This window comes from Barbus barbus, assembly GCF_936440315.1.
Source record: "Barbus barbus genome assembly, chromosome: 38".
NCBI lineage: Eukaryota > Metazoa > Chordata > Actinopteri > Cypriniformes > Cyprinidae > Barbus > Barbus barbus.
This window is the reverse complement of record NC_136716.1, coordinates 8454835-8476109: the sequence shown is the minus strand read 5'-3', so window position 1 is coordinate 8476109 and position 21275 is coordinate 8454835. Positions and strand designations below refer to the sequence as shown.

The 21275-nt window shown below is 38.3% G+C and overlaps 1 protein-coding gene across 2 annotated transcripts; it reads right to left on the bottom strand.

Moving 5' to 3' along the window:
* Positions 1 to 7927: 7927 nt before the first annotated feature.
* On the bottom strand, positions 7928 to 20301 carry LOC306857967 (serine/threonine-protein phosphatase PP1-gamma catalytic subunit B-like). 2 transcript variants are annotated; one of them, XM_079398279.1, is made up of 7 exons: positions 19983 to 20301; positions 18142 to 18273; positions 17810 to 18040; positions 14225 to 14329; positions 11815 to 12038; positions 9903 to 10037; positions 7928 to 9589 (listed from the first exon to the last, which is right to left on the bottom strand). In XM_079398279.1, the coding sequence occupies exons 1-7, from the start codon at positions 20035 to 20037 to the stop codon at positions 9473 to 9475; spliced, it is 999 nt and encodes a 332-aa protein (XP_079254405.1). In that variant the 5' UTR covers positions 20038 to 20301; the 3' UTR covers positions 7928 to 9472. The 2 variants fall into 2 exon arrangements, with proteins under 2 accessions (XP_079254405.1, XP_079254404.1); XM_079398278.1 differs by having other exon boundaries at positions 19974 to 20280.
* Between the last annotated feature and the right edge of the window lie 974 nt (positions 20302 to 21275).

The following is a 21275-nucleotide window of genomic DNA, read 5'->3' as shown; positions in this document are numbered from 1 at the left end:
AGTAAGTCTTAAAGAGACTTTGATTTTAGGTGCTTACTTTGTGCCTAGTAGGGAGTTTAGTGTTATCAGCAGTGTTTACAGTGTGTTTTCAGTTGTTGATAGTGATTTATCATGTTGATTATGGCCAGAGCTGGGTAGATTACTTATAAATTGTAATCTGTTACTGATTCCAAATTACATGACAAAAATTGTAGTTAGTACCGTAATCCATTGCATCACACATTTTAGGTAATATAATTAGACTACTTTTAGATTATTTTCAGATTACTTTTGACCAATCTCGTTTATAGCATTTGATTTAAATAGGATAATATTGTACCATAATGATATAAAAATACAAACAGTAAGAAAATATATTCCATTAGCAACATGAAGTGTATTAAACATTATATTACATCTAGGTTTCCCATGGGGTTTGTGAAGGAACTGCAGGGGGTTAATGAGATTAATAAAAAGCTAATAATTAATCAATTCATAAAAATGTAAAATTACAATAAATCATTTTAAAATCAATAAAAAAACTGTGACCATAACCAACGTGAGAGAACCAATGAACATGCAAATGTGATACTTAAAGTTGCAATAGGTGATTGTCTTCAGAAACATTTTGTTTGTTATTCTGGTTGAAATTCTCTTCACATCCCTATAGCAATCATTAAGTTAAGCGGTCTAAATTTATTTATCTGTATTTATATACTCTGTGGAAGGTGTAGGACCAAGAAATGTTCGTCCAATCAAAACGCTCGGTCCAAGCGTTTTAATTGTCTTTCCTACCTGCCTGTCAACGTATGTATTTGCATATATCTGTGCACCCTGTTCGTGCAGACACGATACGTCATCAATTCGTTCACGTACGCTGTGCAGACAGAGCGAGAATGGCAGGCAAACATCAACAACCCAATCTTCCTTCCTGGTATTGTAGTACTTTTACTAACTGTGCTATAAAGTTTTCTCACTGGTTAATGACACATGATGTAGCCCAGCGGTTCCCAATTCCAGTCTTCGCGCCACCCGTAAAGACTGTAATTGGGAACCTTTGATGTATTTTTGATGAATTGGACGTTGCATACGTATGATGGCACACTATCCACGCCCCTGCACTTTTCCAGCATTTTTCAAATATTGCCAGTGGGTGGAGTTAGGCTCTGACCAGGGGTTTAGTTACCCTTTAATATACCATATTTGCTGCTGGAAATATTATTTTAGCAAAAAGATGGCGGTAGGATACTGTGCTCCGTCTTTGAAGGCACCCGTTGTGAGGACAGCCTTTAGGTGGCTGTAAAATTCACAGCAAAGATGAGCAAGGTGCAGGACCCCTGCAAAGAACAAGATGGGGCCCCTCCTACCAGCATTGATGTCATGTATGAAAATGTATTGTGCACCTGCTTCCAGATACTACCGAGTCTACACTAAATGATAAGTCTATAATTTTAATGGTAGATTTATTTGAACAGTGAGAGATAGAATAACAACAACAACAAAATTGCAAATCAATTTATAACTTTTTTGAAATGCGTTCTTCTGGATTTTTTTGTTGTTATTCGGTCTCTCATTGTTAAAATTAACCTACCATTAAAATTATAGACTGATCATTTCTTTTTCAGTGGGCAAACGTATAAAATCAGTAGGGGATCAAATAATTTTTTCCCTCACTGTAACGGAATTAATAGTAATGAATGTGGTGAATTTTCATTGCATTGATGCAGTTGATGTTATTATTATTTAGGGGTGGTTGTACACCCTTTTTAGGTGGGCTTCGGCCCCCTTTTCTGTCATCTCAGCCCCCCCTAAAACTATAATCAGCTAGAATGATCGGGCCGGTGCTGCTTACTCAAGAAAGTTTGTCATTTGACGTGATTTAAGTCTTTTCAGTTTAAAGTCCACTGTGATGGATCGTTTCTGTGCTCACACAGAAAGACGCAGCTCATACAGCAAGCGAATACCAAATGAGTTCTGTTTCATGTGTTCTTGAGCAAATACACACAAAAATATGTCAGAATGGCTGTCTTGACGATTATCCATGTAAATACAGTCGGTTACGTCTTACTTTGTATCTTTGTATCTAATGGTCTCTGAGGGCTAATCCCCTCTGAGGAAGAAATCAGAACCACCCCTGCTGAAATAAATATTTAGTCAATGAATGTGGAGGCAAGACTAAATGTAAGGATAAGAACAGGTAGAACATAACAATTGCATGTTACAACTTTTTGCAGTGGGAGGTAAACACTTAACATAAAACCTAGCACTTTGTGTCCATATTCTGGACTCTTCTGCAGAATTAGAGTTGTTCAATAACACTGTCTAATGCATAAGCCACGTTAACTATAGTTTTAGAACATTAAGCCACGTTAAGAGATTTTCATGTGCTTTTCCACTCCACTGCACACCTTTGCGCTCATGTCTTGCGCCTTCAAAAGAAGTTTGAAAAAGAGTGTTTTTTTCCAAATTCCACTGCGCTTTCAAAGCAAAAACAGGTTCTGTGTGATTTGTGAATGCCTTTTGGAATGTCCTGCAATGGGGCCCACTAAAGGGGTGGGGACACAGCTGCGGGGGTGTCCCATATGCCACTGCCAACGTGCCATACAAAGGCCAGAGTAATATGACAGAGTACAAATATTTCAATAGACAAACAGTCTTCCTGCCCTCCAGCTGCATTTCACACCACAGCAATGACGTCATGTGCAAACAACATACAGAGCTGCTGGACTGGAAGGACCATCCCGACCAGTACATCATGGTCCTAGAGCACCCCTCTCCCTGCATGGATATGTACCAATTTTGGCAGCATTATGACAGCCTCTTCAGTGAGGAGATGCCACGGGACTGATGCTGCTGCCATTTCCTGAGACCTTGGATTTCAAGTTGTTTGATTTTAGCTGCAGGAACCTTCTGAAAAGCTTGTCCCATAACACCTATAATGGTATGTATTATTTTTCAAACATGTAGTTTTGGACCTGTTAATTAAATAATTAGACCTAATTAGACGGGACAGAACGAGATATTAACAATGCACTAACAACATTCTCAGAAGAAGAAAAGCGAATCATATTGTTTTTGTTGAATAAAATGAAATGACATTTCAAAGTAAAGTGAGAAAAACATGCGGTGCTAAAGCAATCCAGGGACAAGTAAAGTCCTGAGTGTTATTGTCCCTAAGTACTTTGAGAGTACCATGCGAAGCTTCCAACTGGGGTTCTAAGTTAGGTACAGCGCAATCCAATCATATTTTTTAATAATGGATTCACTCAGGACTCCTAGTCAACCTTCCCCACAAGTTCCTCTCACTGCCACCCCAGAGGTCCCTGTAATGGCTCGTTTCCACTGAGCGGTACGGTTCGGTACAGTATGCAATTATTTCCATTTCCACTGTCAGAAGTTGTGAATGGTACCAAAATAGCAAACCGTACTATGGAGTCAAAACAATGCCGCATATATTTGAAGAGAATTGAAGTATTGAAAAAAATAATAAAGTTTTGCAAACGAAAAGTGTTGAGATAAAATAATGTACTTTTTGTAAACAAAAATAAAGAATTGCAAAAGAAAATTAAGTATTGTGAGAAAAAAATAAGTTTTGCAAATAAAAACAAAGATTGCAAAATTGCAAAATATAAATGAAACAGAGCAAAAGCAATGATTTTGCAATACATATTTTCCATGGCCATATCTACTAATTTATTTGCAAAGCTGCTTTTATTTTGCGCGTCAGTCAAGTTTGAGCTTGCGATACCGTTTTCCCCTTTGCGCTTCAAGTTTCTCGCGTCTCACAATAGGTGCGTTCGACTTGAAGCACGGCTACAGACGGCGATCAACGAGAGTAGCCGCTTGCAGTCAGGGGCAGAGTTGAAAACGGATGTGTCAAGCTGGACACTTTCTGCTCCCGTTAGTGACACTCACGTGGTGTTTGCATACTCTATCAAAGATGAAGTGAATAAAATGCAATATTTGTCAAATACACAGACGTTTCAGAAACGTTTTCATGAGCAACAGAAACACTTTTTATATACTGCTTAATACAGTGCCATCTGCTCAAGAATAAAGTTCAACGTAAACTATTTAAATACTAATAAAGTGGGGGTATGTATGCTTTCATCAGTGTTTTATGATAAACGTGACTCAATATAACATTGCGACTACAGTAAAAAAGCTTTTACTGCTCTAAAAACAGATTTGTGAGCTGTATTAGATTTGAAGACGTTAGAAACACATATCATTGTTGTCATGTGGTGAATTTGGCCAATCATGAAACAGCTGTGTCGTCATCAGCGCTCCCGCAGTCGCTCTGGAGAAATTGCGCCGGCTGAGTCAGCCGGCTGCTCTCGAAACGCTATCGCGGTACTTTGATGCCACACGTGACAGTGACGTGTGGTCGGCGCCGGTTCAAGTCGGACTAAATTTCTAACCGGCATGCACTGCTTCAAGTCAGCCGCCGATCGGTCTGCTAAGTGCTGCATGAAGTCGAACGCACCTTTTGTGGCACTGTTTTGACATGGGGGTGGAGTCAAGGGACGGAGGCGTGTCCAACAGGCCTGGGCATGCCTCCCTGGAAGTGACGTCTTGGACCCGAGACACAGATCACAGTTGATCCAGACACCGTCATTGAGCAGAGGCATGCGGGTGGATCGTTTCCTTTTATTTACTACCTTGAAAACAAACATGCATGTTTTCATTTTATTAACAAATGTATATGTGTATTAGCAGCGTTTGCTCAAGTTAAAGAAGTTGTTAATATGAATTTCTCTCAATGTGCACACTTTTATAGCATTAAAATGTGTATTGTTTCATTTGGTTAACTAAAAGTGTACTAACAGTGCTTGTTTAAAATCTCTTAACCTGTGGGAGGAAGCCAGAGCACAGCGTTAGTTCAGAGTCTGCTAGTTTTAATGTACAAGAATGCAATTAACTTCATAAACTATACATCATTAAAAAGGTCCAAGACTCGAGCTTCATATTGATCTCGACTTCATTTTTATTTTACATAACTCTTGGCATAAATTAAGAAATCACTGGAAGATTAAAAAACGAAGCTTGAGTCTTTTTGGTTTAGTTTTGTTGTGGCCACGAGATATTAATGGGTAAACAAACCCGCGTGACCATAGCAACCTGGGATTATCAGAGATGTATTTATTAATATTTTATTTTGAATTAATAAATTATAAATTAAAAAAATATATATTACATTATTAAATTATTATATTAACACCACCACGGGGTAATTTTACCCATGGCTGTTTTTCAAATAGGCTACATAATATATTTTACTTTTACTTTTGTCATTTAGCAGACGCTTTTGTCCAAAGCGACTTACAAATAAGAAAAAGTAACTAAAACTAAAAGTTACAACTCTATAAATACTATATACCCACATATTTAAGAAAATAAAGAAATTAAATAAAATTGACACATGCATATAACAACATTTCAATAATAATATAAATGAATAAACTAAAATAAAAAGCGATACTTCTATCCCTTGCCTGTGTCCCTGCCCGGTGGAGTCGCACGGTAGAGTCGATGGTCTTTACACTCTTTACTTTTTACTTCTGTCATTTAGCAGATGCTTTTGTCCAAAAATATTTTCAATAAAAAAATATCCAAGTCTTACAGTCATTGACTTTTACTAAAATTGTGTTATTTACAATCCCCTGTTGTTAAAAAAAAATTGTTTAGATAACAAACCAGAATAAAAATGGGGCATTCATACCTATAAGCGCCATCGGGACAAATTTACGCATAATTCCCTTATCGTTGCGCTGCCATTGTACGTGTTACACACATTCAAATGAAGATGTTTTAGATGTTTATTCTTCTACTCATACATGTTCAAACTTTGGATTAATAATTCATTTTTGTTTTGCAATTGTTTATTGTTTGCTACTGTGTTGCTTATTTATTCCTGAAAAAAATAAATCTGAATTATGATGTAATGAATAAAGCAATTTTTTTGATTACCCGAAGTTTATTGGTGTTGTTCTCTTATTCAAATGATAAATTATATAACTAAACAAATAATTAATTAGGTGAATGTGTGCTTGAATTTGTCATTGTTTCATACATTCTTTGCAGTGTGGTGAATTACATAATAGTCTATTTAGGGTATTTTAGTAATTTAAATAACATGGATTATCTTAAAATATTTTATTAGCTATAATATTACACTATCCATATGTATTTATTTCTTTGCAATTCTCGTTGTCATTGCAGGCTGGTTTATATTCATCATTAAGAAAAGTGATTAGTATAACCTGCTTAAAAATAGCTGTGAACTTAAAACAACAGGACAAAAACATAGCTGATGACTAAAAATAATCATTTTATGACTCTAGACATTGCGAAGACAGTGGCATAATACAGTGACATAATACTTTTTAGCCATATCAAAACAGTAGTCATGGCATAGGTCAATTTTCCCCGCTGGCGCTTTTAGGTATACAGCGACCTCTGGTGGTTGAAGTGTTAACCGTAGGCTACCGGAGTCTATCAAAGACTATAGAATATTTACATTTGAGTTTCTATTAAACGACCATCCCTACAGTACAAATTCCGGGAAGACGAAGACTACTGACTTGGCAGTGATCCAGAAGACGAACATTGACGCCCTCCACAAAGAGGGTAAGTCACAGAGGTTCATTACTGAAATGTATGGCTGTTTATGGGTAGGAAAAGGTGCACAAGTAACAGGGATGACCGCAAGCTTGAGAATACTGTCAAGCAAAGCTGATTCAAACACTTGGGAGAGCTTCACAAGGAGTGGACTGAAGCTGGAGTCAGTGCATCAAGAGTCACCACACTCAGACGTCTTCGGGAAAAGGGCTACCAAGCCACTTCTGAACCAGAGACAACGTCAGAAGCGTCTTACCTGAGCTGTGGAGAAAAAGTTCTGGACTGTTGCTCAGTGGTCCAAAGTCCTCTTTTCAGATGAAAGTAAATTTTGCATTTCATTTGGAAATCAAGGTCCCAGAGTCTGGAGGAAGAGTGGAGAGGCACAGAATCCATGTTGCTTGAAGTTTCCAGTCTGTGATGATTTGGGCTGCCATGTCATCTGCTGGTGTTGGTCCACTGTGTTTTCTGATGTCCACAGTCAACTCAGCCATCTACCAGGAAATTTTAGAGCACTTCATGCTTCCTTCTGCTGACAAGCTTTATGGAGATGCTGATTTAATTTTCCAGCAGGACTTGGCACCTGCACACACTGCCAAAGGTACCAAAAGCTGGTTCAATGACCATGGTGCTACTGTGCTTGACTGGCCAGCAAACTCGCCTGACCTGAACCCCATAGAGAATCTATGGAGTATTGTCAAGAGGAAGATGAGAGACACCAGACCCAACATTGCAGATGACCTGAAGACCGCTATCAAAGCAACCTGGGCTTCCATTACACCTGAGCAGTGCCACAGATGCCGCATTGATGCAGTAATTCATGCAAAAGGAGGCCCAACCAAGTATTTAGTGCAGAAATGAACATACTTTTCAGAAGCCTGACATTTCTGTTTAAAATATCTTTTTTTTAATTCATCTTATGTAATATTCTAACTTTCTGAGACACAGAATTTTGGGTTTTCATTATCTGTAAGCCATAATCATCAAAATTTCAAGAAATAAAGGCTTGAAATATTTCACTCTGTGTAATGAATCTATATATGGGTTTCACTTTCTGAAATGAGTAACAAAATTGACCTTTTTCACGATGTTCTAATTTTTTTAGATGTACCTGTATGTTCTGATCTAGAAGATCCCCCAGGCCACCATCTGCAATCTCATCAAGAGCATGATTAGACATTGACATTATTGACTTACATCGAGTTGCTTCGATTAAATGTATGCAGCCCGTAATTCTATTTATTTTACTTTGATTTTCAGGTTGATGATTTTGGAATCCATTGACCATTGTCACCATTTTATTCTCAATGAATTAAACAATGAACGCAAGTAAAGATTTTCAACTTTAATATTTTGTTCATCGAGATCCAATGTGTGATTTAAGTGTCCATTTATCTTTTCTTGAGCGGTGTCCTGTTCAGTCTTGATTTAAATCTCATTGAAAATATTTGGTGGACTTTAAAGCAAGCAGCAGCAGCAATGTGGAAGCCAACAATGATCAGTTTTTTAAGCAAGGAATGGGCCAAGATTGTAGTAGAGAGGTGACAGAAGCTTCTAAGCACTTACAGGTCGTGTTAATTGGCGGTTATAAAGAATAAGATTCAGCACAAAATTTTACTTTTGTGGGTTGAATAAATTTGTACATTAATAATTTAGAACCAATTTGATTTTTTCCCCATCAACTTTACATTATCAAAATTATTCAAATGTGTTTTAATAAACTTTCTATAATAGTTTACAGGTGCCTTTGTTCGATTGGTTTCTTGACATTTTGATTACAACTGTACCTCTGTCCTGGGAATTAACTTTCCATCATAATTGATGAGTAAGATGGCCAATCAGAACGAACTGTCCTAAACTCTGGAAATTCTGTCCTCATCTAAACATTTACAGATAGAAAAAAATAAACAAGATAAATTTGCACCAGATTCTCACTTTATTGGCTAAATTAATGACTACTTTAAAAAAAACAAGTCATTTTAACAGAAAAAGGTGAGCTTTGCAGTTTACAAAGTGGCACACAGCCACAATCACTCGAAAAAAGAAAAGAAAAAGGGAACAGTGCATTTCTGTGCAAACTGAAACAGCGATGGCACCCACTTTGCAGACATTCGCACTTGGTTTTCTTTGCACACCATACATGATTTTAATAATAAAAAAAAAAGCTAGCGAAAAATTAAACAACCAAATTTCCACAGGCCAGGCTAAATACTACCTGAGTGTGCAGTTTGAAGAAGCAAAGGATGCGCCAAATTAGGTATATGACCAAATGTGCAGGATGCCGTCAATAACTACTGTAAACAGACACGCACTTGGATGAAGTTTCACATTAAAGAGACTGGCAGTGATTTGCACAGGTTCAAGAGCACAATCACCTCCTTTCAGATTGCTTTAGAGCTAAAGGGGAATGGAAAAGTCTGTCCCCACAGCGGGGATCAAAAGCTGGACCCTGAGGCTTGGTCTGAAGAGAAGGGCATCACATAGGTCCAATAAATGGCCTAAAAAGGATTATCACGTTATGGCTGAAGACATGAAGATATATTAGAAGGAAATCAACCAGAACATCTAAAAACGCAGTAAAAGGTGCGCAATTACCAAAGAAAGAGAGAGAGAGAAAAAAAGAAAAGAATCCCTCACACACAAACTCACAACAAAACCATTTTCTACAAATACACACTTTGTTTCACATACAAAAACCAACACTCTACAAGGGCATTTCAGTCAAGCACACACATGACCGCTCAGATTCCCAGCAGTCTCGTCTTGATGGAGACAGCTAAAAAAAGCCCTGCACTGATTTGGTGTTTGGAGTTGAAGAGGAGAAGGAGAGGTAGAATGATGGAGAGGATGTATAAGCGTGTTGCAGTAGTTGATGTTATTTCTTTGCTTTGCCGCCCTTGGCTGCGTTTCGTGGAGGAGTTACAGGTCTACCAGACCCAAATCCTACTGCACCACCATATGACAGCATCTTCTTCTCCGCTGGTTTCAGAATCTAACAGAAACAGAGAGCCTTAAAAACCATTCATCAGGTACACTGCATAACGAGGCTAGGCTTAGGAAATCTAAATATTTAGTAGATTTAATATTTTGTTGCCAATGTAAATAAATCAAGATTGCAAATATTCAACCCAATCTTGTCATTTGGCAAATACTTTATACATTAAACTCACATTTACAGTACATGGCATTCAGTATAGAGTTAAATTGATTTTCTGTAGGAAACTTTTTGCTTTCCAAACTGTGAATTTTGCCCAAAAGGCGAGCAATTTGCACCCCTAATAGCTACTAAAAGAGCACATACAAACCTGAAATGAGCACATCAGAGTCTCATCAACACTCATCATAGCACCTGCGTTGTCAAACTCTCCGCAGTAGTTAGGAGCTGAGAAAAGTGTGACTAACTGCCTCTTAGCGAAGAACTCATAGCCATCCTCCACCACCTGTTCAGAGAGCAGAAGATTGTGTCACAAATGCTGCACAACAAAATAACATGTGATAAGCACTTTCAAAACGCTGCTTCATGAAGCTTAGAAACCTCTGCGACTCATGTTTTGAACACACATCAAAATTAAATCAGTCTTTAATGCCATGTCAGCATCTGAGATGGCAACTGGTTTGTAAAAAGGTATCTTTAATGCATACTGTATTTGGACTGAGTTTTCACTGCATTTACACTCTTCTAATCAGCAATCTTCACCAGAGTGTGGCATTCAGAGTGCTTCGAAACAGTGAATCATTTTGTGAAGCAATTGGTTCAACTGATTCAAAGTTTTCACAATCAGATTTATTGCCAGGTATGTTTGCACTTACAAGGAATTTGCTTTAGTGACAGAAGCTCCACAGTGCAACAGAATGACAGTAACAAGACACAGACAATAAAAAGAATAATATACAAATATACAAAACAGACAATGTACAAAATAGCAAAAAAAAAAAACACAGACAATTATGTATGTACAGGCATGCTATGTGCAAATTTGAAATGTAAATAAGTATGCATCTTAAATAATGTATAATAATGTTGTGTGTTCCACGTTATTGTCAAGTGTTCATGAAATGGATTGCCTGAGGGAAGAAACCGTTCCTGTGCCTGGCCGTTTTGGTGCTCAGTGCTCTGTAGCGTTGACCAGACGGCAACAGTTCAGAGATTGTGCAGGATGTGAGGGGTCCAGAGTGATTTTGCCAGCCCTTTTGCTCACTCTGGATGAGCACAGTTCTTGGAGAGTGGGGAGGGTTTGGTCGGATTTGGTAGCTGAGCTGAACCAGACAGTTATTGAAGTGCAGAGGATGGATTCAATGATGGCAGAGTAGAACTGTTTCAGCAACTAGATTAGATTAGATTAGATTCAACTTTATTGTCATTTATGCAGAGTACAAGTACAGAGCTAATGAAATGCAGTAACCAGGTAAATTAACACTATTTTCCAAAATCTGGTAAGACGCTGAGCCTCGCGATGTGTTCGCGCCGCCATCTTGTCTATCCTTGTCTAACTACTGTGGCAGGTTGAACTTCCTCAGCTGGCGAAGGAAGCACAACATCTGCTGGAACTTTTTAACAATGGACTCAATGTGAATATTCCACTTCAGGTCCTGAGAGATTGTGGTGCCCAGGACTCCTCTGTTGTTACAGTGCTGCTCATGATAGAGAGTGAGAGGAGTGCTGGGGGGTTCCTCCAGAAATCTACAATCATCTCCACTGTTTTGAGCGTGTTGAGCTCTAGGTTGTTAAGACTACACCAGACAGCCAGCTCTTTAAACTCCTGTCTGTAGGCAGACTCGTCACCATCCTTAATGAGGCCGATCAGTGTGGTGTCGTCTGCAGACTTTAGGAGCTTGACAGAGGCGTCTTTAGATGTGCAGTCATTGGTGTTCAGGGAGAAGAGTAGCGGGGAGAGGACGCAACCCTGAGGAGCTCCAGTGCTGTTCGTACGGGTGCTGGATGAGAAGTTTTGAAAATCTTTTCTACCATCACCGTTTACCATAACTGGTGAATAATAAAGACGCATGATAAACAAGAATGCATCCTTCTAAATCAACGAAAAGAAAATCATGATATTTCTGGTTTGTCACATCGATCACAGCTTATTAGGCAAACCAAACAAATTTATCTGAACTGAAAATGTTAAAAACCTTTTCAATCCAGATATGGTGCTTTTGACTACACAGATACATATACGCAATGCGATGACACTACATTCAATAAACTACATTACGTACCTGGTGGGCCCTACATATGAGGTCCATATCGTGTTTGTGGAGGAACTTGGCCACAACATCAGACCCAAAGGTGAAAGAGACACCACGGTCGTTCTCTCCCCAGCCCATGACATCTTTATCTGGGTCAGCCCAAAGCAGATCACACAGCAGACCCTGGTCTGGGACGTCTGTGGGCCTCATCACACGGCGAATCTGTTCCATAGACTGCAGGTCTGGAGAAAGACCTGGGTAAAGGATCATTCAACTGCAGTTTAGAAAGAATATTTTGAATTCATCCACACTTGTAAGCACATCAAGAACGTCATGTCCACCATTCCCTGACTACAAACCTGCCCATGGGATAAATGCACATTTTTCAAGAAAATAAGATAGTATGCTTACAACACTGCAGACCTTAAAGTGCCCCTATTATGGATTTTTGAAAAATACCATTCATGCAGTGTGTAACAGCTCTAAGTGAATGAAATTATCCTGCAAAGTTTTAAATCTGAAAGTGCACCGTGTTTAAAGTTATTGTCTAACAAAGAGTCGAATCTGAATCATTAAAATCATTCGTTTTTAAAACGAATCCCAAGCCATTTCATGTTGATGTTAACATGAAACATTAGCATATTGCCTGCCCACTTGTTGCGTGCTCAGACCTGCGAAAACTTTATTTTGGTCTGAATGAAAATGCAAATTCATTCTTTGCCACCAGGTGCCGCTTTTGGAGCAAAAATAGCTGTTTCCCCAGTAACGGCTGTACACAAAGTAGCACTGTGCTCACAAACACTGCTTTAAATGAAATCGACCAATTGACCTATCAGTAAGCCCCGCCCCCCCTTAGTTACTGCTGCTCCCTCAGACAAACAAACGGAGTTGCTCACTGTCTAAGAAAGACCGTGATGGTCTAGGGAGGAATAAAACCTCCCACAATGTTTTACCCAATTTTGGACACAGAAGGCCACCAAATGGGAATTAAATATTCCATGGAGTGATTTATAAAATATTTAAAAATGAGTACGGTGTGTAAACTGGAAGCGAGGGTTTACAGATCACAATGCAAGTGGAAGAAGTCTCACGATCGCAGATGACAACAAGCAGTATCAACACTGTTCATGTATCGCAGGGTACGATTAAATTAATGTACATTTAACGTTAACCAGTTTAATATGGAGAGGCACTGAAATGTAAACTTTACATTTACTTTTTTCACTGTACAAGACGCGAGAACAGCCCGCTATTTAGGTTTGTACATTAGCATGGACTCACTAACTTTAACGTTAGCTAGTTTTAGCCAGAGATACCTTGCTAAAGCACAAGATAACATTAATGTTCTGCTTGGAATCAGTGTTACAAGTACCCCAGGCACATAATTTTTCCATTTTTGGAGGCATAAACGTATTGCAGATGAGCAAACACCCTAAAGAATACGTCTTGCATATGTAAATGCAGACATCAAATAGACATCTCCGAGATGTACATGTGCGTTAGGGCGAGTGCTTTACTGTCAGGTGCTGGTGCCCCCTTCTGTAGAACTTAATGGCACTGGTGTCCTCAAATGTTAGTCTGGAGCCCTACGAGGGTTCTCGAAGTCAGAAAAGTTATAACAATGTTAGAAGAATGTTGCCCATGGTATATTTTCACTGCAAAACAATAAGAAAAGCCGCAAATATCAGCCGCAGCAAAATCAGAAAAAAATCCTCCAAAACTTTGCTTCAAGAATGAGCCACACTGCTGACGTGATCTAATCACTAGCACACCCTGAGCACATGCGAGTTAATGTATTCCTCTTATCGGCAAGACATATCAGCACAATTTTTCATATCAGGCCGATGCTTACATTTAAAGCCATTATCGGCCGATTCCAATATCAGTCCGATAACATCGTGCATCCCTAACGTAAATTGTAATGCACAGATCGAAGGTGGATTTCCCTCATATATGAGTGAGAGAGAGAGAGATCTTTCTTTAGATATTACAAGTGCGCGTTATGCAGTGTGGGCACAGAAACATAAATCTGCACCTATGGCATGGACGACGAAACACAACCTTGTCAGAGCCGTAATGCGCCGTAGAAGTGTGCTTGCTGTACGTCTACATTTGAAATAACGAACTTGAGCACGCAAAAGATGCGATGCGAATATAAGTCCTTTTAATAAGTCCAACAAAAAAATTATTTACTTAACATTTTAAATTTGATTTAAAGAAATTTTTGTGCTGTTTTCTAACAGTTAGGCATTTTGTTTTCATAGATATCGTGATGTATCATTATAAGATTGTCTAGCAATATATCGATTATCGCAGAATAGCTGTATTCGTGATATTATCATATCGTGTGATATTATCGTATCGTGAGGTACCCTGCGATTCCCACCCCTAATCTTGTAACAGTCTGTGTAAAGAAGACATTCCAGAAAACTTGACTTACCTCCATGACAACAAAAAATCTTCTCATCCACAATAGCAGCTACTGGTAAGCAATTGAAACAGTCTGTGAATGTCTTCCAAAGCTTGATGTTATACCGCCTTTTACCTGCCAAAAAACATGCATGTTCAGATTGCCAAACGGTAACATTCATTCAGGCATATGCCTCACACTTCTATCTTGGTTCTTTTGTTCTGTACAAAAAAACAAAACAAAAAACAAATGGGGGAGGAAAAAAAAAAGAAAAGAAAAAAAAAAAGTTAATATTTTGTCATGGAACTTCCCGAATATCCAAAACAATGCTGTGTGTTCGGCTAAGTGCACTCATTGGGCCTCATTCATGAAACATTCGTAAATATGGGAGTAAATTCTGAGTAATTTGTGTGCAAAACGTACCTTCCCGAAAACTCTCCTACGGATTCACAAACACTTCGTAAACTTCCGATTTGATAGTTAAACATGCGTATGCTAATGAATTTCCAATCATTCGTAAATAGGGTACTTGTGCACGCTCATTCACAATTGGCATGATCCCTGCCTATCAATTACAGCATGTCCAGGAACACAGTGGAATATTCTGGTCTACTTTCTCAGGTTTGGCTCCAGTATATTGCACAAATGCAAAAAAAGACTAATATGCCATATGTCTAACACATCAATATTTATTGTTAGATATATATATATATATATATATATATTTTAATACAGAGCAAACGAACTTGTAAAATATTATGATGGCAGTGCATCAAAATTCAGTGTCATCAGTTTGCCAAAAAGAACACAGAACCATTTACCAACTAGCATTTTGAAAATACAAACACTTATGAATCCGAAAATTTACGTCAGAACAGCTTTACGAACGATTTATACAATTCATTCTGCTCGTGTTTTATGAAAGAGGCCCATTGTATGTGCGTACATGTGGTATTTTTATTAGCACAAAGCTTAGAAAATGTGTTAAGGAGTCAAAACAGTGGCAGGAATTTCTCTGTTGCACACAAATGAAGATGCAAGATGTGTTCTTCTGACACCTGTACTGAACTTTAAATGGACAACATTGCAACTATGACTGGTAGAACCAGGTATACTTAATTCCGGTTTTCGATATTGTTTAGATGTCTTTGGTCCATGCTGCATTCATATTTGAATCGAACCACATTTTCAGCAGTCTTGGTCCGCTTGTTTGGTGCGCACCAGAGCATCAATTGGCAGCATTCACACTCTCTCAAATAAGGTTTTGCTGAAATCAAACCAAACCTGACAAATGTGAACGCACCTTAATTCATCTCTTATTCTTGTGGTTATTCTCCATTTAGTCTGTCTGCAAGTTGCATTCCTAAATGCATCCACTCACAGCACATGCAGAGATGGAGGTTGCTGGAAGTCGTGGCCTAATGGTTAGAGAGTTGGACTCGTAATCCAAAGATTGTGGGTTCGAGTCTCGGACCGGCAGGGACTGAGGTGCCCTTGAGCAAGGCATCGAACCCTCAACTGCTCCCCGGGCGGCGCAGCATAAATGGCTGCCCACTGCTCCGGGTGTGTGTTCACGGTGTGTGTGTGTGTGTATGTGTTCACTGCTGTGTGTGTGCACGTTGGATGGGTTAAATGCAGAGCACGAATTCCGAGTATGGGTCACCATAGTTGGCAGTATGTCACTTCACTTCATTAATTGTGAACTGAGCAGCCCTGAGACACTGAAAACACCAGATCGCAATCTGCTCTGCTCGGATGAGACAGTATCCCCTCCTCTCACACACTCCCCCCATTTAACATGGTAAACGTGCTGAATAATAAATTAAATATATATATATATATATATATATGTGTGTGTATATATATATATATATATACACATACACACACAGTGAGGTCAATAAGTATTTGATCACCCTGTGATTTTGCAAGTTCTCTTACTTCTAAATCATGGAGGGGTCTACAATTTTCAGCATAGGTGCATTTCCACTGTGAGAGACAGAATCTAAAAATAAAAATCCGGAAATCACATTGTATGATTTTTTAACAATTTATTTGTGAATTACTGTGTCAAATAAGTATTTGATCACTTGAGTCAAAATTTTTTAATATTTGGTACAGAAGCCTTTGTTAACAATTACAGAGGTCAAACGGTTCCTGTAGTTCTTCACCAGGTTTGCACACACTGCAGGAGGGATTTTGGCCCACTCCTCCATACAGATATTCTCTAGATCTGTCAGGTTTCGGGGCTGTTGCTGAGCAACACGGAGTTTCAGCTCCCTCCAAAGATTTTCTATTGGATTTAGGTCTGGAGACTGGCTAGGCCACTCCAGAACCTCGATATGCTTCTTATGGAGCCACTCCTTGGCTTTCCTGGCTGTGCGCTTTGGGTCATTGTCATGTTGGAAGACCCAGTCATGACCCATCTTTAATGCTCTGACTGAGGGAAGGAGGTTTTTGCCCAATATGTCACAATACATGGCCCCGTTCATCCTCTCCTTAATACAGTGCAGTCGTACTGTCCCCTGTGCAGAAAAACACCCCCAGAGCATGATGCTTTCAGCCCCATGCTTCACTGTAGGTATGGTATTATTGGGATGATACTCATCATTCTTCTTCCTCCAAACACGGCGAATGGAGTTAAGACCAAAAAGTTCTACTTTGGTCTCATCTGACCACAGGACTTTCTCCCATGACTCCTCTGGATCATCCAGATGGTCCCTGGCAAACTTCAGACGGGCCTGGACATGGGCTGACTTAAGCAGGGGAACCTTCCTTGCGATGCAAGATTTTAAACCATGACGTCTTAGTGTATTACTGATAGTAGCCTTGGAAACGATGGCCCCAGCTCTCTTCAAGGCATTGACCAGCTCCTCCCGTGTAGTTCTGGGCTGATTCTTCACCATTCTTAGCATCATTGATACCCCACGAGGAGAGATCTTCCGTGGGGCCCCAGTCCGAGGGACATTGACAGTCATCATTAGCCTCTTCCATTTTCTTACAATTGCTCCAATAGTTGTTCTTTTTTCACCAAGCTGCTTGGCAATTGCCCCGTAGCCCTTTCCAGCTTTGTGAAGGTCTACAATTTTGTCTCTTGTGTCTTTTGACAGCTCTTTGGTTTTGCCCATGTTGCTACTTAGACTTTGGCTGATTGTGGGGTGCACAGGTGTCTTTATGACAGCTAACGACCTCAAACAGTTGCTACTAATTTAGAATCATGAGCAGAGTGTAGCTGGACTATTTAAAAGCAAAATAACAGGTCTTTGAGGGTCAGAAATCTGGCGGATAAGCAAGTGATCAAATACTTATTTGACACAGTAATTCACAAATAAATTGTTAAAAAAAATCATACAATGTGATTTCCGGATTTTTATTTTTAGATTCTGTCTCTCACAGTGGAAATGCACCTATGCTGAACATTGTAGACCCCTCCATGATTTCTAAGTAAGAGAACTTGCAAAATCACAGGGTGATCAAATACTTATTGACCTCACTGTATATATAAAAAAAATGCTTCAACTTAAGCAAAACATAGACTTAATAAATGGTCATACACAGTCAGACCATGACCTAAGCTTTTGGTCATACTATCCACCCCCATATAAGCATACTCACATTCATCATAAAATCCATATATCCTGTTGATGGAGGCACATTCATGGTTTCCTCTGAGAAGAAAGAAGTTCTCTGGATATTTGACCTTGTAGGCAAGCAGCAGGCAGATAGTCTCCAGTGACTGCTTGCCTCTGTCTACATAGTCTCCCAGAAACAGGTAGTTACTCTCTGGAGGATATCCTCCATACTCAAAAAGCCTGAGCAGGTCATAGTACTGACCATGAACATCACCTGCAGAAAGCAATAGAGTTAAATTATTTTTTATTACTTTAACTAGCTTTTTCAGAACCATTTAAAATAAAAATGGAGCATAATGGTTATCAGAACTTTACCACAAATCTTGAGTGGGGCCTCCAGTTCCAGCAGTATCGGCTGACTAAGGAAGATTTCCCGAGATTTCAGACACAATCCACGAATCTCTTGTTCAGTTAACTGAACATTTTTACCAGGTCTGGAGCCCTTCACTGAAAATTGAGACAGAAATGCATTCATAAAAGAATTACGAATACACATACATATGTGTATATATCTGTATGTGTTTAAAAAACAGTGTTGTGTTGTGAGGTCTGCTGTTGCCTGACAAAAAACAGACAACAGGGCCATGAAACAGTAGCTCTCTCATCCGCTTACAAGACTGATGTAATAATAAAATAAAATATTAAACAAATGTGGTGTAACACTAGGCCTATACTAATCTAATGCAGTATTTTAGATTAACTAAACAAGCATGTTATTTTTTTGATGCTACAGAATTTTTATTAATATTTTTGCAGTGCTTAATAATTTAAAACCATTAATATTCTTGTACGAATGAGTAAAAACATTAGGCTAATTCTCCACATCTAGCCGACATAATCTAAAAACCTATATATAAAAAAAGGTCAGCAAATAGCATGTAACTTATGTATGAACTTAAATCATTCTTCTGCAGACAGCTACATGTCCGTCTATAGATAATACATTTATATACACGTACAGACTGGGTTGTGCTTGCAGGTGTAATTGAAGTCACCATGAAATCCCCATTGCATGAATTTTCAAAGGCGCGACTTGAGAGAAGAGCTAATAAATCACAGTTGCCCGAGAGATATTTAGCAAGTTAAATATCCAGACCTGTCTGTGATCTAGCATCTACAATGGCTAGTACTAGAATATAGCTTTATGACACTGAGCTTTATGAGTTTGAATTCCTTTACTTAGTTATTTACAGAATGTGCCCATTATTACTAATCACATTTGACATTTTCAGCTTCACCACAATAATTACAATCCATTTGGATGTTTTAACATAGATTTGCATTGAATCCTAAATATGCATAGTCTGGTTATAATTTTTTCTCTTCTTCCTAGTAATACTGTGTCATCTTACTACATAGTACAGAACCTATTTTCCCTTGTATATTAGCCTCTTTGCCTACCCCTTTGTTACCCTCCACTAGACTGATTATTTAATCTGTAATAACACCTAACATATTTTTTATGTTATATGCCTTGTTTTATATACACATATTTCATATACCATGGGCAGCAGCGAGCCTGCACATATTACTCCTATCTCAATGTTTACCTCCTCCAACCACTGAAGAGACAGATAAATTGCAATAACTGACATAATACTCTCTTTCTTGTGATAGCCTTTTGGTATATTTTTGTTTGATATATTTATTAACGATATATTTACCGGAAAGATTTTTATTTCCCTTAATTTGAACTAATAGGCTTGTGGCAATGTTGGACATTGAGGAACGCAGGCAATGGCACTTTGGTTGTATTTCCTATCATCAAGACTGTTGTTGATGTATTACTGTCAGAGGCATTTCTCCCTCCCCTAACGTTCCCTCTCAATCGAGTATGAGCCTCAAAGAAGGGGTAATAATCAAGGAGTCAAAATTTGGCACAACTGTGACATCTTCCTGGTGGCATTCTCTATTTCCGAACGAGACGACTGATGCACTGCGCATGCGCTGAAGTTTTGTTCGGATTTACAATTAAATAAACATGCGAATGAACATTTGAATAGGATTGAGTGTTACGTTTTTACACCCAATGCTACATATACGTTCGACTACAGATGAAATGAACACGATTAAAATCATACATTTTCAGTCGTATAATCACTATTTAACACGATAAAACGGCACAGTATGTAATAAGAAAGAATAACCTTTATTACCCTCCAAAAGGCGCTGGATGATCGAATCGATGTTTAGCTTGTCCGAATCAGCCATTTTGTCGCTCGCTGGAGATTAGCCGGCTAACAGAGACAGGAACAAGACGACCCAGGAAACCGCCCAATACAATTACACGACAATAACTTAAAAACTAACCTCTGTTTTAAAAAGTCACACTACTGATAATATTCCTGAGTTCAGATTATGAAATTATTGCCGCGAAAGGTCCCTTCAGTAGCTCGTTGTTTTAGATAAACTAGCACCACGACCGCAGACGGTTGTAGGAAACGCCGAAGGGGCGGGGCAGACACTAAAGCGCGCATCTGATTGGTTATTCTCAGTTTATGACTTCAAATGCAGATCCGAAAAGCCAATAGGATATTTTTGTGTCAATCTTTTCTATATTTAATTGTTAACAAGCAAATTAAAACCACATTCATCAGTGTGTAATCTCAAATTCACCATATAAACGCGAAACACTGTTAACCCTCGTTATTATAGCGATGTAAAACATTTCTCAGGTTGGATGGTTTATATACTATATTAACAACGATTGCTAATTATTAATAAAATGTACTGTTAAAGAATACATTCGAAATATAAATGAAATATAATGTATTCGTTCTTCCAACTTTTTTTTTTAAATGCTTTATTGATTCAATGCCACAAAAACAAGAGGTATTACATATTCACATAATCAAATTAACATTAGCTGCCAGAGAGAGAGGAAAATAAAGGAAGAAAATTACATACATTTTAGTACTTTCAGAGCATTACATGTTTTCAATGCTTTTTTTTTTTGTTCCAAGAGATTTACATATGATTTAAAGTCATTTATAAAATGTGCAAATTTGGTTTACATTGAGCCCACTTCTTATGTATATGGAATTTTCCTAACATAATAAACAAATGTATAATATGTTGTTCTTTACCATCCAAATTTTCATTTTCTGTATAAAAAGTACATAAAATATACAAATTTCTATAATACACTCCATTTTTCTAGTCATATAGAATTCCAAATCCTTCCAAAATAATCTTGAGTAAATACAATGGGGGAAAAAGAGGCAAAATAGTTTCTTTTTATTGACCACAAAATTCACAGGAATACGAAATATTAAGCTTAAATCTTTCCAAAACGTGCTTAGAAGGATAAATTCTATGAAGTATTTTGTAAGACACTTCCTTAATTTTGTTATTGATACACAATTTATTTGTCAGTTTCCATGCTTTAACCCAAGATATATTACCAAATAAAGAAGACCAAAAACATCTTGCTGCCGATAAGGACACAG

Coding starts and splice junctions, on each gene's coding strand:
- LOC306857967 (XM_079398278.1), bottom strand. CDS start 20,037: ATGGCTGATTCGGACAAGCTAAACATCGATTCGATCATCCAGCGCCTT. Junction 12,039..14,224: donor GATTTTTTGTTGTCATGGAG/GTAAGTCAAGTT, acceptor TCCTTTACCCAG/GTCTTTCTCCAGACCTGCAG. Junction 10,038..11,814: donor TCATATGTAGGGCCCACCAG/GTACGTAATGTA, acceptor CTCTCTGAACAG/GTGGTGGAGGATGGCTATGA.